Source organism: Adiantum capillus-veneris, chromosome 15, assembly GCF_014529385.1.
Source record: "Adiantum capillus-veneris isolate H3 chromosome 15, ASM1452938v2, whole genome shotgun sequence".
Classification (NCBI taxonomy): domain Eukaryota; kingdom Viridiplantae; phylum Streptophyta; class Polypodiopsida; order Polypodiales; family Pteridaceae; genus Adiantum; species Adiantum capillus-veneris.
In genome coordinates, this window is record NC_140945.1 from 29,835,700 (window position 1) to 29,855,626 (window position 19,927).

At 42.7% G+C, this 19,927-nt stretch overlaps 1 protein-coding gene across 5 annotated transcripts in view; it reads right to left on the reverse strand.

Annotated features, from left to right (window-relative positions):
• LOC147440452 (NADH-ubiquinone oxidoreductase 24 kDa subunit) overlaps positions 1-11,540 on the reverse strand; it is a 37,991-nt gene extending 26,451 nt beyond the window's left edge. The window contains exons 1-5 of one of the 5 annotated variants that reach the window (XM_086530190.1): positions 11,353-11,539; positions 11,232-11,276; positions 10,779-10,844; positions 9,850-9,987; positions 9,633-9,770 (exon numbers count right to left, since the gene is read on the reverse strand). In XM_086530190.1, coding sequence (XP_086386316.1) covers positions 9,633-9,770; positions 9,850-9,987; positions 10,779-10,844; positions 11,232-11,276; positions 11,353-11,430 — 465 coding nt within the window. In that variant the 5' untranslated portion in view covers positions 11,431-11,539. Of the gene's footprint in view, positions 1-9,632; positions 9,771-9,849; positions 9,988-10,778; positions 10,845-11,231; positions 11,277-11,352 lie in introns of all 5 variants that reach the window. The other 4 variants (XM_086530192.1, XM_086530191.1, XM_086530194.1 and 1 more) reach the window with 4 other exon arrangements.
• Between the last annotated feature and the right edge of the window lie 8,387 nt (positions 11,541-19,927).

Below are 19,927 nucleotides of genomic sequence, written 5' to 3' on the forward strand. Positions count from 1 at the left end.
AATGAGAGATAGAGAAGAGAATACGACACCAGAATGTTGTCAAACCCTCCTCCTAAGGCCCCACTCTCTATGGCGAGAGCGGTCTACTATTGATTGCACAAATCTCTACAATGCTTGGACTTGCTGACGATGTCGACGACGATGAGGACGACGACGAGACGGACTGAAATCTGAAAACACTAAATGGCTGAAATCTGCAAATCTTGTATCTGCTGAATTCTAACTCTATGTCGATGACGATGTCGATGGCGACGATGCGACGACGACGCGCTGGAAACACATATGCTGAAATCTGCGTTTTCCGGGCTGAAACTGTAAACCTTGCGGAAACTGACCGTGCGGCGAGGAACTACTGTGGGAAGGTGAGATCTGCGAGGTTCGGGACTTGATCTGCGGTGTCTAAGGGCTGAAAACTGAAAACGCTGGTGGTTCTTGATGATCCGTCGCGGTAAATCTGCAAAACGCTGGGGCTGATCTGCAAATCAAAAACGTTAGGGGCTGAAAATGGCTTTGCTGTCGCCGGATGGCCTGCAACTGCAAAACGCTAGGTCTCTTGTTGAGTCTTCTGTCGCCAAGGATCTGCAAAAGTAAAAACGTTGGTTGATCTGGTCCAAAAACGCTAGGTGGTTGCTGTGGAGCAAAAACACTAGGGCTTGGGGTTCTGCTGAGAAGTTGCAATGGTGCTCTTGCTGCCTCTTCTACCAATTAGTGCTAGTCTAGGTTTGCTTATATACAAACTTACTCAATTTGCCCTACCTACTTTCCAACAAAAGTCACTTAAAAATAATAAGTGAAAAATGTCAAAAATAGGGGAAATAGGCTAAATGCACTGGAAAATTCCCCTGAACGATTCTAATGGATTCTCATGGGAATACTTATGATCATGTTGTGTGCAACCGGAGGATATGCATCTACACTAAGTGTCTGGACATGCACTGTCTGCGAACAGACTCGCAAAAGTGCCAGAACACTTCTAAATCTAGACTAACTTGACTGATTGAACCCTTGTCGTGTTGTAGCTTGTCCACGAACACATAGGGTTGGATGTGTCACATGACAGACAGTGGCATTCGGTTATAACCTTTTCCCTCAACGGTTGTCTAATGCACAACATGATTTTCTTGATCAAGCAACCATCCCGAATGGAATAGTCTGCTACTATCTCCCTTTTTTGTATTCAATTGAATACATCTGCAAAATCTGTATCAGTGGCGTACTAACCGACCATATCCTCGAAGTTCCTATGATGTATCGCGGAAACAGCCAGAACCAACGACTTTCGGGACAAAGTATTTGCCACCAATTTCTTATGTCCCTGCACATGGACAATCCGGAAGTAAACTGTGACAAGATGTTTGCCCACCACATCTGCTTTTTTCTGATTGCCGCTTCCGTGACAAGAAGTAGCGTAAACTCTGATGGTCTGTAAAGACAGTAAAATCCGCTCCGAGTAGGTAATGCCGCCACTGAATTAAGAGCATGGATAGCCGCCAAAAGCTCTTTCTCACATATCTGTACTGTCAATTCCGGCCTTGAGAACAATCGGCTCTCGTAAGCAATGACATTGCCTTCTTGCATTAAGACCGCACCCAGACTACGACCACAAGCATCACAATATACTTCAAATGACTTTTGCAAGTCCGGCAAAGTCAAAACTAGTCCCGTAGTCAATTTCTCTTTCAAGGCAGTCACCTCTATGGGTCCCCACGAAAAAGGGACTCCTTTCTATGTCAAGATATGCAAAGGAGAAGCAACCTCTGCAAACTTTCGAATGAACCACCTATAGCACGAACACAATCCCAAGAAGCTTCTAACTTCATGGAAATTCTTCAAATCGGGCCAATCACAGATAGTCTCTATCTTGGCCGAATCCATTTGCACTCCTGCTGCTGACACAATGTGTCCCAAAAAGTGGATCTCTGGTAGGAAAAATTTACTTTTCTTTGCATTAATCACTAACTTGTGATCTCGTAATGCCTGAAAGACCTGAAGCAAATGATCTCTATGTTCTTCCTCATTCTTGGAGAAAACAATGATATCGTCAAAAGAAAGTATGAACAAATAGCCTGTACTCTCGAAAAATCCTGTCCATCATTCGGTTAAATGTCGCCGGAGCATTGGTTAAGCCAAAAGGCATCACCAAAAACTCAAATAACCCCAGAAGTCGTCCGAAAGGTTGTCTTATAGACAACTCCCAGCGCGATTCTGATCTGATGATATCCACTTTTCAAATCAATCCTGCTAAAGCACGAGGATCCCTGTAATCTATCGAGTATATCATCGATCCTAGGAATCGAAAATTTGTTCTTGATGGTGATTTTGTTGAGAGCTCTATAATCGATGCACATTCTCCAAGATCCGTCTTTCTTCAAAACCAACAACACCGGAGAGCAATACGGTAAAGTACTAGGCTAGACAAGACCCTTTTCCAAGAGGTCTTTCACTTGGTTCATAATCTCTTCGTTCTGTGCTCGGCTCACACAATAAGGTGGCCGGTTCGGTGGTGTGCTTCCAGGTATCAAATCAATGGTATGATCTTCAAGACGAGCAGCTGGTAACTCGCCTGGTAGGCCCTCTGAGAAGCAATCGGCATGAGAGTGGAGAAAATATTGGTGTTCTTTATCAAGTTTAGACATATTTGTCCTATCCTCATCACTCAACTCTTTCATAAAGATCGAGTAAACAGACAGACTGGATTTCATTATTTTTGAAATGGCCGAAGCCGATACAATAGGGACAAACTCGCCCTTAAGTTTAATATCAAGTACAATTGTTCTGCCCTTCTCTGTAGTCAATGTCGCTTTCCTCACCCGATAGTCGACCACAACGTTGTTCTTGTGGTACCAGGGAATTCCCAAGAGAACATCACAACCTTCCAAAGGCATTATGTAAAAGTCCTCATGCCCCAAATACCCCTGACAATGCAACCGAAGTTTGCCAATGACACGTGTAATGGCTACGTCCCTGTCGGGGCCGCTAGAACAGCCTCCGCAAGTGATCCCATCCGATCAAGAGTGATCTCAAGCCGCGCAGCCAATTTCAGTGAAATGAAGTTGGCCTTGGCTCCTCCATCAAAGAAGATCAAGGCTTCTTGGTCTTTTACTTTGCCCCAAGCTCGGCAAAGTTCTATACTGCCGTTCAACGTGCTGGGATCGGTACCCATGCAGTCTGGAACCAGTCATGTTTTCATCTTGCCTTTTCTTCCACGTTCCTCAGTTGCTCTTGAACTCTCAAGCCTTTCGTCGTCATCATTTTGTCCTTTCTGTGCCTTTTTAGGGTTCGCGGAGATACGTCTAGTTTCCCTGCATCCAAAGCACTTCCCCTCCCTGATGAAGCGAGCTCTCTCCTGAGGAGTAAGCTTGGGTCGTGCATCTTTCTTTTCTGAGTTGCTCTTTCTCTTTCTACTTTCATTTATCAAAGTCTGTTCAGCTCTTTGTGTCATGATCTCATCGGTGGGGTAAGTCAGACTGCAAGAGTGAATGGCAAAACTCAGTTTCGCATGACTTATCAACTCTTGAATAGAAGTTGACTTCTTTTCCAAGCAGTGATCTCGGATCTCTGTAGGAAGACCCAAGGTAAACCGCTCAATCTGCTCCTTGAACGAGATCTTCTTAAATGAAGAGGCGGGTAGAAAAGAGCTCCAGAATCTCTCGCAATACGTGTCCACTGTATCTTTCTTGGTCATCCGAAGATGGTTCCAAGCAGTTCGGATATCCCATTCATACTCTCGAGTCAACCAAGAAGAAATGAAAAGCCTCTTGAATTTCAGCCATTTAACTCGCGCAATCTTGCTTAATAGAAGCGTGGACCACCAAGTTCGAGCATTCCCCTTAAAGTAAGAGGCAGCTCTCCAAATCTTAGAGTGCTCTGAGTAACGTCCTCCCACGAAAGCGATGTCAAACTGCTGTACAAAAGACAAAGCCTTCGAAGCATCTCTATATCCCGAAAACGTGTCAAATTTCATAGATTGTCCACCTTTCTTAAACTCTCGGACTTTCTTGCTTTTGTCTTCGAGAAAGTCATACTGGTTGGCTTTGTAAAAATTCTTCTTCTTTGCATAAAAGTTGCTCTCATCAGAGTCTGAACTGTCTGAAGACGAGTCCTCTGTAGAACTATCACTCACAGGGCGAGATTTTGGCTTCTTTGCCTTTTGCTTGCCCTTTCCGAAGCGTTGCTTCTTGCTTCGCTTTTTGCCTTTTCGGTCTTCTTCGCTCGAGTTAGATGAGCTAGAAGAATTGTCAGAAGAAGAAGAAGAAGAAGAACTGGATACTCCTTCAAATCAAACACGCTTCTTCTGTTTCTTTGCCTTTTCAAAAGTCGTCTGACGAACCAAATAGCCCGGGAAGTCAGTGCCTTTCTTCAGCTTTTTGCCATGCTTTTTAGCTTTGTTTTACGCATCAAAAAAGCTGAGCAAGTCGTGCATCCTCCACCTCTTCTAATTCCTTCTTTGTATACTGCTTGGGAACAGGAGGTTTCTTGAGAACGGGTTTTGGGGGTGGGGTTGTAATTTTCTGCCAGTGCGTGTGCACCTCCTCCAAAGAGGCCTTGCTCATATATTTTGCCATTTTCGGGTCCTTGACAAAATTAAGCATCATCTTTGTTGCATCGCCAAACAATTGTCGGCGCTTCATCTCTTGACGCTCCGCCTGAGTAGGCCGAGGCGGGCCATACTCCTCGCGTAAATCTTCGTTGTGATCCCTTCTCGCATCTCCGGATGCAAAGGGAGTCGACTGATCCTTGCCTGAAGCCATAGATGCCGCGAAAAAAAAAGTTGAAATCGGATTTCCCATAGAAGAGAAATTGGCCCTGCTCTGATACCACTGTAACAGACTTGGACGCTCCAAGTCAAGAATCAACCACGACCGCACCAAATAGCCACTTCGAAACAATTTACAGTTCACAATTTATTTGACACCGGCCCGGCGGACTTCCGTGCCTAGAGATATTGGCCCCAAAGACTGGCGTCCCTTTCGGTATTTCTTTTTGTATTAATCTGTGTTCAAAGTACAAGAGTGCGGGCAGGCGCTCACACTCAGACTCTGCGTCCAGATGCTCTGAGTTGTGAGGCCTTGCCTACTTATTTAAAGAGTACAAAGGGATGTTAAAAGCAGAGCCCAAAAGCTTCTTTTAAAGCTGTCCATAAAAACTGCCTCTAAAAATAGGCTTACAAAAATAAAGCAACCTAAAAATTAAGCCCTTTCTCACTTGTTGCATTACGTATACTTTTTCCTAATCATGGCGTAGAGTTCTACGTTAGCCAAAAAGCAGCCCCAAATTCTGCCGCACGCTGCCTTGCTGTCTCTTTTCCATACGCCAGCATTTACACCTGTATAGCAGGAGTCCGTACACAGCAGCCACATCAGCGTTTCGCCGGGTCCATTTGCCAAGGGAAGTGTGTGTAATGGGCAGCCACGTCACCCATTTGTGACAGAGCTGACGCCTAATATTGTGCACAAGGGGAGAGAGAGAGAGAGAGAGAGAGAGAGAGACCTCAATGAAATCTGTGCACCGGAGTGTGCACCCTGACCAGCCTTTGCAAGTTCTCAGCACCCTATACTTTGTCTCTATTATGCTTTCTCCAGAGACTCACTTATGTGCAAAGACTCATAAACGCATACACACCTTATTCAGAGGCCCTAAAAGCCCCAAAAATTATATGCCAAAAAGTCTAGATTGTCCGACGGCCGGCTCTTGAGCATCGTACGGTACATTTCGTACACGTACGGACCCTACGGTACGGATTGTGCAATACCATACCAGCCGGCAACCGGCTTTTTAAGTGTTGTACGGTACATTTCGTACACGTACAGATCGTACAGTACGGACTGTGTGGTGTCATACAGTACGTCGTATGGAAGCTACCCTGTTTCTAAGTCTCGGCTATTTAAACTTAAGTGGTGGGTTAAAGGCCCAAATAGCCCCCTTTATGTATATTTTTTAAGGTTATTAACCTTTGGCCAAGTTCACATTGAACTTGGCCACTAACTTTAAATTGGTCCTATACATATTGATAAAGGGAATGTGAGTTTTTTAACTCACTCATATTCCCCCCCATCTATTGAGTAGCACTCCCTCTCTCTCCCTCTTCGTTCTGCTAGCGCCCTCCTATCTGTCTACACTCGCCCCTCTCCAAGGTGCACACCATGCACTTCTTCGCATCCCCTTTCACTTGCACACACCGCTTCGCGCTCATCAACTGGTATCAGAGCCCAATTAGGGTTTGCTCCCAAACCTGCAAACGTTGATTTTCAGCCAAGGAGGGCAACTTTCACGCGAGATTTTGCAATTTCATCGCCAAAGGACTCGTCCCCGGACACTAAAGAGCTCCCGGCAAGTCAAATTGACCTAAAACAGGCTGAACTTAGGTCAAAATCAGCAAATTACAGGTTATGACAGCAAAATACAGGTTTTGCAAATGATGTATTAAGGTGTGGGAACATCTTTGCTAAATCCCCGCTACCCGGAAACCCTGAAATTGCCGAAAAACAGGTCCCAAAACAGGTGTTTTCAGCAAATTTCAGATTTACGCAAGTTTTTGCAAGTGTTTTTATGATGCGACTACATTAGGGAAAGTGCAAATTGATGCAATCTACGCACATCTGACAAGTTTTGGCTATGTATGACCATTTGTGGCTCAATTTCATGCAATTTGATGCTACAAATTAAGGCTTTAGCTCATACATGCTTCTAAAGGCTATGTCTTAGCCTTATGTATGTTCTGTGAGGTTAAAAACAACTAAAATTGTTGTTTTTGAGCACAAATCCGCTCACTAAAATTTCTTGTGCATAAATTTCAAAATTTGTTTTTTGTGCCTAAATCGGCCTATTTTGCCCCAAATCGCTCCTGTGACCATTTGGAGCTATAGTGCACACCTCTGTGAGGCTATACTCCGGTTTTTGTGCATTTTGCCCAAAAAATTCAGCATATTAGCCCTCATATTCGTGCAACTATGGCCTCATCTTCTTCAGATGTGAAGAATCTCTTCAAGATTAGGAGGTTCAATGAAACAGATTTCGATCTTTGGAAAGACAGGATCCAGGGAATCCTATTTCTTAAGGATTGTGAAGGGGCACTTGAACAGGTAAAGCCAGAGAATATGACGAATGAAGCATGGGTTAGCCTGAACAGGAAGGCTGTTACATACATTAAAATGGCCATGACCGATGACTCATGAGACAGTCATTGATGTGAAAGGTAGTGCTTTTGATGTGTGGGAGAAGTTAAAGGGAATGTATGAGAATATGCCTATCAACCAAGTGCATTTGATGCGAAAACTTGGCATGCAACTAGATGAGTCCAAGAGCGCTGCAGAGCACTTGTCGTTGTTCACAAGTACTTTGTCGCAGTTACATGATTCAGGCTTGCCTCCTTTTGATGATAAGCTGAAAGCTATCTTCTTGCTTATGACCTTACCTGAGTCATGGGAAACATTGGTTGTTTCATTGTCCAATAACCCCAATTTGACCTTTGATGGTGTTAGGGGTTCTATCTTGAATGAGAAAATCAGGAGGAAAGCAAGTGGAGAGGGAGGCAACTCTGCCAACATGGTTAGAGGCAAGACAGAGAAGAAGAATGCTTATGCACAAAGGAGTAAGAGGAAGAGTAAGAAAAGGGGAAATGCCAGCAAAGGCAAGGGTGATGTGACTTGCTATCAGTGTGGCAGGAAAGGTCACAAGAAACCCGATTGCAGGTACTATAAAGCCGAGTTAGAACGGAAAAAGAATAGCGGAGACAAAAAGAAAGAGAAGAAGGAAGTCAAGACAGATGCACAGGATAGCTCAAAGGACAAAGAGAAGGCCAATGTGGCTTCTAGTGTTGTGATTGAGGAGCTGTCAAATGTAGAGGACATCTTGTGTGCCACTTTGTCAGATGATGATGCTTATGACTTTGATGCCTCTCTTAATGTTCATTCACAAGACATGCAGATCATCAAGAGTGATCTTGATCTTATTGATGCTTTGTTGACTGTCAATGATGCATTATCCCAGACTTGGATAGTTGATTCCGATGCTTCATTTCATGTGACTCCTATCAAGGAGTGTTTCTCTACTTTTGATGCAGGCAAGCGTGGCCATGTATACCTTGGAAACAATCATACTTGTTCCATTGAGGGTAGTGGCACTGTGCATCTCTCCATAGATGGCACAAATGAGCTTGTCTTGCATGATGTTAGATACGTGCCGGGAATCAAGAAGAGTCTGCTTTCTATTGGTCAGATGGATATGCATGGTTACAGCATCTTGTTTGAGAGAGGATCATGGAAAATGACTAAAGGCTCAAGGCTGATTGTAAAGGGCACAAAGAAGGGACACTTTACTGCATGCATGGAAAGGCCGTGTTGGGCAAGTTTATTGCATTGGCTGAAATTAACTAACATGGAGTTGTGGCACAAGAGGCTTGGCCATACGAGCCAAAAGTGCCTTTCTAAGCTTTGTACTTTGAACAAGCTTGATGCTAAAGGCACAAAGCTTGACTTTTGTAATGAATGTCAATATGGCAAGCAAAAAAAGCATTCTTATTACTCTAGTGTCTCTCGTAAATCTTGTGTGCTTAATCTTGTACATTCTGATGTATGTAGCATGCCTACTAAGTCTATGGGAGGTGCATGTTATTTTGTTTCCTTTGTTGATGATCATTCTAGGAAAATTTGGGTTTATTTGCTTAAATCTAAGGATGAAGCCTATGCTGCGTTTAAGAGATTTCATGCATTTGTGACCACCAAAACAGGTAGAAAGCTAAATTGCTTGCGTACGGACAATGGGGGAGAGTTCACAAGTGCTGAATTTAACAAATTTTCTGAAAATTTGGGCATTAAGAGGAAGCTTACTGTGCCATACAGTCCCTCTTCTAATGGTGTGGCTGAAAGATTCAATAGGACACTTTGTGAGAGGGTGAGATGCATGCTGTCCATAGCTAATCTCTCTCATGGATTTTGGGGAGAAGCTTTGAAAACTGCAGTGCACACCCTGCACTTCTTTGCGTGCTCTTTCACTTGCACACACCGCTTCGCGCTCATCATTAAGAAGCTCCCAAACTCCTTCCTTGTACTACAAGTCCCTTTTGTGCTTATCCACTGTCTTTTTGTGTCTGTCCCGAAACATTTGCAATGCCTACTTAACCTTAGCAAAAGACGTCGCAAGATATTTAGCAAAATGATCTACTTGAAAGATCTTATTCTTGGCACAGAAGATAAGTGAAACCTTTGTGCATCCTCGACCGTCTCAATAGAATCATATTACATAAATGGCTTCCCAATAGATGTATATACCATGTTATTGTAGGCAAACTCCACCAATGGTAAACACTTGTCCCTTTCAGATTGATGAAGGAGACAAAACACTCGAACGAGTCCAAAAACCACTCAATTAGTGTACTTTGACTGACCGTCAGTTTGTGGATGAAAGTCGAAGAAAATGTGCATGATACTAATATTTAACCACTCAATTAGTGTACTCTGACTGACCGTCAGTTTGTGGATGAAAGTCGAAGAAAATGTGCATGATACTAATATTTTTACATAATGCTCGCTAAATTAAACTAGTCATCCTCAAGTCTTTATCTAATACAATAGACTCTAGCATCCCTTGATATCTCAAGCTTTGTGCAATGAACAACACAGTTGTATGATCACCTTTGCTTGTCTTCTTCGGTGCAATAAAGTGAGTTTCCTTGCTAAATCTATCCATAGTAGTCCATATGCCATCATGTCCACTCCGAGTCTTGGGGAGATCAAAGATGAAGTCCATGGTAATGCTCTCACACGATCAATCTGCAATTGATATAGGCTCGCAAGCGGTCAATCTACAATTAGAGGTTAAAGAAGCCTTAATGCTTTGTAATTGTCATACTTCATCTTTTGAAGACTGACACACCGTACAAGATTGCCCATACACATCCACATTTGACTTGAGTTGAGGCATATAAAAGTAGAATCTACAACCATCAAACTCGTGATAATATGTCCTCACAACGCGACTTTCGAAGATCTGGTACAACAAAAAAAGTTTCCCGAGTGAATGAAACCCTTGCCTTTGTCAAGGATGAAGCAATCTCTACAAACATTTTGAACAGAAGCCCACAAAGCTCTTTACTTCAAGCATGTTCATCAAATGTGGCCCCTTCCTATAGCTTCTACCTTAGTCAAAAGCATCTGCTATTTACAATTGGACCCCAAAAGCACTTAAAAATAATCCACAGGGAGGTATTTGTAATAATATCCTCGTATAAGCCATTGCTTCAGCAGCCAGCCAGCCAGCCAGACGGTCAGTGCAAAACGCGCTATGAATCCCAACACGAGATCGGGGAGACTCCATAGGGGTGCACACACCATCAACTCGCAGCCTCTCTCTCTCTGCTCCTTTTGCTCAAAAGTTTAAAGATCACCTAGTGGCAAAGAAGTCCACTTTTTATGGACCATAAAGCTGTTGTTTTTCTGGTGATCCTCCCTTCAAATTAAGTACCCTTTATGATCAACAACAAGGCAGATAGCCACGATGTCAATCCAATTAGCTATGGTTAAAGCTCCAACAAGCTTTTGAAATACTTCTGTATCACTCTACAAAACTTTCAGTGCAGATTCACACAAGCCACAAAACAAACAACTTAAAACAGTTTCATAGACACCCCCTTCCCCAATAACAGACCAGTGACTAGACTCAAAATCTTGGTTACTTTCTAATTGAGATGAAACCCTCAAGTATAAATGAAGTCTTAGCATTATCTTAGGATATAATCTGGATGAAAGATTCATAATCAACAAGACAAGCTTAATCTATACCGTTGCCATGTTTGCAGGAGTAAAATCCCAAGGCACATTAGGGTTATTATCTGGCGAGTCCTTATGCTGCAAAACAAATTCAACTTTCAGCGCTTTCACCTACTACTATTTTATTTACCAAAAATACGTGATAAATGAATAAGTCACGATATGTCAAAACATTCATTGGGGCATGCTCAAGTGTAATTTATTTGACTATTTAACACGGCAACCAAATCAGAACAATGCAGCCCGTTTACATTCAACACTTGGTGCATGGCCAGTACCCAACAACTGCACCTTGTCAACAGGAGACCCGTACCAAAAATTGGGTCATGTTCATGCATATCCACGCATACTCAAAAACAAAAAGAATCTCTCTCTCTCTCTCTCTCTCTCTCTCTCTCTCTCTCTCTCTCTCTCTCTCTCTCTCTCTCTCTCTCTCGCGGCAAGACAGAAGGGTAAACAACGAACCAGATTCAGGGCTGTAGAATACCATCGTGTTAACGATCTTTTCTCCTGCAAAAAATATGAGAATGCGTTGGGGGCGGATGCTACGAACTAGATTCTTACATGTAAATGATGTAATTAAAACCTGCGGGTACGATGAAGCAGAGGAGGTACACCTCCTGGCTATAGCGAAGGCCTGCGCGAGGCGTCGACCGGCGTGCATTTCGAGTAGGATTACGATGCGATCGACAGGCTCAATCGCTCACTCCATTAGTTCTCTGTGTGTTTCTAGGCTAATGGTCTGAAATCATTTCATAGTATGAAGTTCGTACTCATTAGAAAGAGGACTCAGGAGGTGTGGATTCTAATTATGAAGTTCGTACTCATTAACAAGAGGAGGTGTGGATTCTAATTTGAATTCCAAAGCAGGAGGTGTGTGTTCCATGTCCAAAGTATTCTTGCAAATGTTACCTTCTACAATTGCTCATCTCCATGTTCCTTTGGATGATATAGTGTGGTTTGATGAGAAAATTGTCTAGTTGCCAGGTCTTTCCCTCTACCATTGCAACCCTTAGACAAAATTGTTGGGAAAGGGGCGGGGGGGGGGGGGGGGGGGGGGGGTGTGTCATGGTGTGTAAAGTAGTGCATACACGAGCAGAGGAAGGAGAATGATGAGGGAGAGGAGTGGTCCAACCGCACAGGTAAGAAAGGTGTTAAATCCCCCATACATGCGCATCATTACTTTTGAGAGTGAGTTCAAGTAATTGAGTGGAGGAGTGCTTGAAAAAAGAAAGGTACACTCATGCATGCATCAATTAGTTTAGTGCGAGTTTAGATTGACTTTGGGAGGCAAATCTAAGTTCATAGATGCCAATTGCACATTGCATAAGTAAGGGTCATATTGTACCCCTTAACAACAAAATTGGGTGCGACGACATGCATAACCCACCTTTCTAACCCACACTAGGATAGGTGTTTTTCATTATTGGATGCATTATGCCCCCATCAAGAACCTAGTGCACCATTGAGAATGGCAAGTACCTCATTGGCTTGGAAGTTAAAGGTATGTGTGAGGAAAAGATTCCTACGGCTAGGAGCCTACAAGCTTCAGCTAAGAGCCTAGTTAGTTGCAAACCTATGGGAATAGGTACTATAGAGTCCCCTATTCCAAGAGATGCACATAAGTATAGGGTCGTATCTATAGAGGCATGATCGACTATATAAGGGAGGTTGGGTTGGGATACAGTATGCTCTTTCCCAAGTCCAAGGTAGTGGAAAAAGCCCACCTTCCTTACAATGGTATCAAAGACCTTTGCAATCTTCTTCTTCACAATCCTCTACAGGGGACATGCCACCCGCGCCATCTCTAAGCACCAATGCCATCACAAACAGCATGTGAGCCCCCTCTCTAGTGGATGGAAGAGCCAGGTCAAACTCAATGATTTCATGTGGGATCATCTCCAAAACTATTCGTCTTGCTCCCTGGAGCAATGTGCATTTCTACATTAGAGTGAAATCGACCTCCAGCTCATGTCATATTCCTCTCCACACGCTGCAAATTGGTTCCATCACTGAGAAGCTGTTGCTTTTCATATTTTTATTGGGCCACTTGAAGTGGACGCCCTAATTTGGGTACTCTGCCCCATAGAGAGTTTTCCTACGACCCAAGCGGCACTAACTTCATTGTTTTCGAGCCAAATCAAAGTTGATGCGTTACACATATAGTCAAAAAAGATACAATAAATCAGCTTGAGTGCTCAAAATATGGTTTGTATAAGTTACCACATCCAACATGGGGTTCTTGTTTTGTGTGTCTTTGTAGAGAGCTTGAGATTTGCTCATGTGAATAGTAAATGTGTCCATGGACTTAGACACAGGATGCAATTTTTTTTTATTGTGTCACATGCAAGTTGAATGCATTTCATTCGCTTCATTGATCTACGCTAGTATGTAAGCATCCCAAGTTTTTGGAAACAATTAAGAGCAATAATTTTTGCTCCAATGGAACACCTCATTGAGGGTAGGCTCTTTTATCAGTTGGAGATCCTTTTGGGCCAAAGGAACGGTCTCTCTATGGATTCTAGCTATCAATCCACTTGCAATCATACAATTCTAAGATGTTTAACCTTTACTATGAGTAGATAGATAGACGTGACGTAGGGTTATCAGGAAAACATTGCTGCTTGCAATCATACAACTCTAAGATGTTTAACATTTACTATGATTAGATAGATAGATGTGACGTAGGTTTATCGAGAAAACATTATTGCTCCTAGGAAGACAAATTTTGTTGTTGTTTTTTAGGATGAAAACTCTTCTTTAAGGGGGGTGAGTAGTGTCAAAACAAGGGTCTTATGGCAAGGAGCATACAAGATCTAGATAAGTTAATAGCCGGCTACGAGGGTTGGTAACTCCCATGAATACTCTTTCACAAAGTGTTTGTTTCTTGTTCCCCCTTGAAGGAGGTGGCAATGTCATTGATGACTAGATACAATGGGTAGATACGTACTTGTCATAGAAAGAAAGAGGGATTGTTATATACCCATAAGATGTCATCAAAATATCAAAGTGGGAGTTTCTAGCTAGGCTAGGACATGCCTATGGAGCATTATTTCTAGTTCTTGCTTCAACAAGTTGCCGTGAACACCAAGACCATACAACTCCCTCCATATGTGAAGCTAAAAATGGTTGGAACCCTACATTAATACTAGGGTCAAAATACCATGGTATTAGGTGCCAGGACATACTTGACATAGTGCCATGTTTTGATTTCTTTGTCCAATATTTTATTTGGCTCTTTGTTGCTTGAGTTTTTTGGGCATGATATCGGAAGTAAATTTCCATTTTTCTTATTGAGAAAGTTGTTAACCTAAGCGAGTCCTTGCTTTTGAAGAGACCACTTTGAGTGGTCTTTAAGCCCTTTTCAATAAATATGATTCTTAGAGTCCATGTAATACTAAATACTTCTCAATAATGAATACAAAGAGTAAAGAATGATGCATAGAGCTCTCCTTGAAGGCATTGTTAATGTTTCTATCCAAGAAAATTAGCACATGAAAGTTGGAGAATCAGAGAAGGGTGCTAGTTGAGCTTACCAACTTGAGCTTTTAAGGCTCGAGATACCCATGATTGCTAAGGCGTTGAGCTGCCAATCGAGAGTATGAAGCCCATGGGAGAGAGCTTCCGCATGGAAGGAAAGGTGAAGGCTTGCAAGGTGGAGGCTCTAGTAAGAGTCGGTCTCTCTTTGTTGGTTCTAAGACGGCAACCTCATACTATCATGCATGAGCGATTTTGAGAAAAAAACAATGGACTTAAAAAAATAAAATCATCCTTGTTGAATAGAACAAGCTTTTTAAAAAACAGAACAAGCTTTAAAAAATATTTGTGAATCAAACAAAAGCTCTTTAATAAAGTTAATGGAGGGTTATCCCTCTCAGTTATTGTAATTGTATTTCTTTGGGCTGTCACTTTTCAAAATTTGTATCATATATTGTGAGTTAACTAGAGAGGATTATTAATATTTCAAAATGTATACTTTTATGTATACATTAGAGGGGGTGGGGTTTTTTTTAATAATACACACAATTTATTTTGATTCCTTGGAAAGCTGCTTTTACTTTATAGCTTGTGGGAAGCATATGCATTTTCAACTTTTGTGCAACACGTGTAGAAATGAAATCATGTGTACTCCCAACATCACATAAAAACTAAAAAGCATCATCACCAATCTTAACTTGCATACATAAAAGACTATGTAGCTGAGAAGTAGGAGTACCTGTGTGATCTTAGTAGTCTGAGTTACCTTGAAGTCCTTCATTCTATCTTCAAAAGTGAAGGCAATATTGATATCCATCTCCATGTTTTGTACTTGATTGTCATTATCTTCTTCAATTCCCTCGACACATTGATGATTTTTTTGGATTGCGCCTCTTTCGACGCTTGTTTATGCATAGTCACTCCGCTTGTGTATATTGAGTATGGATTGCCACCGTGTGCACATTGTGGACCAATTTTGGCATTGAGTAGTGGCTTTGGTTTATGGTCTTTTGAGTCCTCTTTTGGTGACTATAGTGGTCGAGGTTTACTCCCACTTTCCCATACTTTTGGTTGATAGAATTTTTTTGGTTAGTTTGTAGCGGTCGAGATCATTTTCCACATTGGCATTTTTTATATGGTTTATGGTTGAGATTTCCTCTGTTTACAGGGGAGACTTTGTCTGATATTACCTAAATTTCTCGCCATAGTTTTGGCTTGATCGCCATACACTATTTTGATGCATTTGCATTCATTGGATTGAGAAGGTGAATCCCTCTTGTTGTGGTCAAGTTTGCTCCCACTTTGATGGGCATACAATTGCTTTGGACACAAACACGTGTTCACGTACCCACACTCACAGGAGTGTGTACGAGATGTATGCATTGTGTGGCTACAAGTTACAATTAGCCAGACTCGAGCTTCATAAATGGTTGAGTTGTTCTCCTACTCGCTCTACAGGTTCTAGATAAATTTGGCAGTTGAGACTTGAAGCAGTGTGACAATTGTAGAGCATAGTGTGGTTACCCTATTGCAGGAGATTTGGTGAGATCTTTTGAGAGAATTTTCTCCCTACAGGGAGCTCCTTTCAGTCCAGTTTTGGTACACTTCTCTTTGGCATTGGTTTATGCACATTGCCCTTGTATATGTTGTAGAGCCATAACTCTTGTTTATCCCATTTTGACGGCCATTATTTTGGTGATAGTGGTTGAGTTATAGAGTTTGATCATTGTGGCTACAGGTTATAGGTTATGCATTGTTTCCAATTGATGTATATTCCGATCATGAGTCTACTGTACATTACAGGTAGTCACATGTCATAAGTTTGACAGCTTTTCTTTGGTAGATCTATGTTGAGATGTAGGTTGCATATGCATTGATCATGGTTATGATTGTGTAGTGGTCGAGTTGATCTCCCACTTTGACATTCACTTATGAAAATTGATCCACCATGACGATTTTGGTGAGATAACAGTCTCGTACACCACTTCAATGCTCTCGGAGCATTCGCTGCTTGTGGTTGTTGTGGTCTTATATTGGGATTTTGTCGATACGTTTGATGCATCCTTCAAAACACTTTCTCAACGACTTGATCAACATTTTGTGTGATTGAAGGAGGAGCATTACATTTCATAGTTGACTTACTAATGGTTTAAGAGGTGCTATTGGTATTCGTGTCAGTATCTTTCGTTACGCTCCCGATAAGTCTTGCATTTGTCGACTAGGTACAAGGCCTCTCTAGCGACTTGTTCAAATGTGGTGCATGCCTTCAAGTGCAAATCCTTCTCGAGAGCTTCATTTGTCAAGCCCTTTGTAAAGAGAAATGATAGTCGATCATCTTGCGGTAACTCTTGCGTCAAACATCTCTTAATATACTGTTTGAAGTGAAGTGAAGCTTCCTTCACCTTTTCGTTTTTCTTTTGTTTAAAAGCATAGGTTTGGAAAACCGTGTTGTGCTTGATTTCTCTTTTGAAGAAATCCTCGCACGCTTCAATCTTCCCAAAAACCTTGCTAATGATAAGGATGTCTTGTTAGACTTACAAAAATTAAGCTTTACACCTAGGGCTTCTCTTGGCCAGTGGTAGACTTTACAAGACTCACACTCAAAATCAGACTTTACAACTCAAATTTTACAAAGGTTGGCTCATAAATCATTTTGGCTAGAAATCAGAGCCTCTCATTTTTACAAGGATTTTTGAAAAATAATAGTGGAACGTCAAAATTTTGTAGCTTCATGATGAGGTGGCCAACTAGGCTGGCACCCGTCTGGTCCATCTGCCAACACCGTCCATGTCGTGTTCCATGTGCATAGATCCCTAGCATCTATTACATTTGATACCAGCTTTCATGGCAAGGTTCTAACCCAGATTGGGATCCACCCCTCTATTGTCTCTATAGACCTTGAGGTAATAACTCATTCTATATTGCTCGATGAGTTTCCCAATTGCTAAGAGAGATGCCAACACGTGGTGAATAGAATTTTGGACACACCCTGCCGTGAATGACCAAATTTCCCTCCTTTGAAGTGTTAATGAAATCCCTTTAGTTACCTCTCTATTTTGTACATTGTGTGTTTATGCTTCATAATATTCTAAGTGTGGGAAAATATGACTTGTCATTTATGAAACTATTCCAATGAAGCTAAGAAAAATCAACAAGCTTGAACTGGTGTCATGTGGGAGGGAGGGAAGGGGAAGGGGGAGGGGGGGGGGGGGGGGGCTGTAAATGCATCAATTTTCACAAACATGGCTGATTTGCGGACCCTTCTTGCCACTATTTTTGGCCCCAAATAAATATCCTCTCAGTACCCCTTAAGAGTCCAAGGCAACATGGAATTTGTGAAAAATTATGTGTTTGCATACCACCCGACCTTCCAATCATGAGACTGACAACCCCAAACTCGTGCAATAAGATTCGGAGAAGACAAGATTGAATTTCAGACTATGAAATTGAACAACGCAAATGAATTTGCACATTGATAAGACAAAATTTTGATTTCTTTGCTTTAATTATTGGTCGTACAATAGAGAAAAAACTTTGATTCCATTGCATTATTACAAAAGTTGGGAGAGCTAAATAGAAAAAGATATTTTTTGCTTCACCAAATGGTCAAAGTCTTGCCTCAGACAGTGTGCGAGGTTCATTTACTTAGGTTGTATTATCACTTTCTTGGCACGTATTGCACAAAGGCTGGTGTCCTCAAGCCTAGAGATGATATGTGTCTCAATAGCTTCTTGAATTGCCTCTAGTGCAATGCATGCATTTAATATTGATTACCATAACTTTGAAGAATTTACTTCACTGTGCAAGCAAAAGGGGCTCAATAATTGACCAACTTTGTCATCTAGTGATAAAGTGCCAGATTTTTGCAAAGGCCCTTGTGACCTTGCAAGTCATTGGGGTTGTGAAGGGGGCACTTGCACATTGCGTGGTGAGCGGCGCTTAGGCTTTTTGAAGAGCTTTGAATTCGTTTATATGCTTTGTCACCTCCACCGGCTCTTCATCATCATCTCCCCTTGCCTCTCCCTTATGATCTTGCTATGTGGGCAAAGCTCCCATCCCCTAAGGATGTGTTTTGCCTACCACTGGTGTCAGGCCAAGGGCCAAAACAAGGGGTCAAGGACTCGGCCAAGGGCCGGCTGCCAGTGGGAAGGGGTCCGAAAGGGGCTAGGAGCCTATTAAAGGGAGGTTGGGCGGATGGACCAAGGATGGCAGTCCCTTGGTGTTTACACTGGTATCAGAGCTAAAGTGGAGGAGGAAGAGGGCCGAGGCCGCAGCGTGTGCAGAAGCTCTAAGCCGGGGACAAAGCTGTGGGTCGACGGGCTCCAAAACGCTCAAGCTTGGGCTCGTTGGGAGCGCCTTGGCGAGGAGTTCCACTCACGACCCTGCAGCAGGCCCCAACTCAGCCCACATCGCGAGCTAGGGCGACCTTTTCCCTCACGCAGGTGGCCGAACTGCGCTGCAGAACAGAGGTTGACATATTTTTTATTAAAAAAATCCCCTAAGGGTTGCCCGTTCCCACTCGGACAACCCTATTGGACCTTAAGGGAGCCGAGGCCCGTGCAGCTTCTTTGTTTTTTCTCTCCAGTGTCCCTCTCCAATACGATGGGCATCATCACCTCTGAGTTCTGTTAATTGCAGAAAATTCTAAAGTTCGAACTTGCTCCAAACAGTTTTTTGAAGCTTCGACAAACTACAAATTGCTCACCAAGCTTCAACCGATTTGGTGGTTGCATACGATGCAAGCCACCTCGGCAGTGACTATACATTGATTTGTGTTTTCAACTTCCTCATCGGCTGCCCAAATTGTCGGCAACTTTCAAGTTTATTTGGTGTATTGCATACGACTTAAACCAGACTATTGGCAACTTGAATTTTCTCCGTGCTTTCGAGTGAATCATCCACTGCAGTTTTGCTCATTGTTGTCAAGCTGGTAGTGGTCTTGGATTGAACTTCGCTTTTGAAGTCAGCGTTCTTTCTTCTCAAAGGCGTAATTATACGGTTCCTTATCGCATACGGCTACAAGCTCGTTGGAATTCAGGTATTCTTCTTTCTTTTCTCGCACAGTACGTCCACAGCATGGATTCGGACATAGATATGCATCATGCATTTGATTTCGAGCAGTCCGCACCCGTTTCGTAAGCCGATGCCACGCGGACGGTTCCTCTCACGGAGAGTAATCGTGCCCCAACGGCAACAGATGATGCGTATGAGTTGCTGGAAATGCAAGATTTCCGTGCATTGCAAACACGCATGACTGTGCTTGAAACGAATTTTGTACAATTAAATCAGAATGTCACAGCATTATCCGATTTGATTAAGTTGCATATGCGGCAGCAGGCCACGGGCCCTGCTAGTTAGCCAATTCAGGAGCATGGCTCCACACCAGGCCAAGGGCCGGCTGCTGAGCAAGGCCCTCCTCCGGGACCGCTGCACTCTCTGACCCAAAAAGAGGTGGACGATTTGTTGAAAAATACAAAGCCACCAATTTTTTGGGGAGAAGAGCGTGAGCGAAACAAGGACACCGTGAATATTTTTCTCAATAAGTGGGATGGTATTCATGCCCTTAGACGTACCCCGGATGCAGCCAAGGCGTTGCAGACAAGTCTAACTTTGGACGGCAAGGCCTACAAATGGTGGATGTCTCTCAAGGAGAAGGGCATGCTACCACAGACTTGGGCATCTTT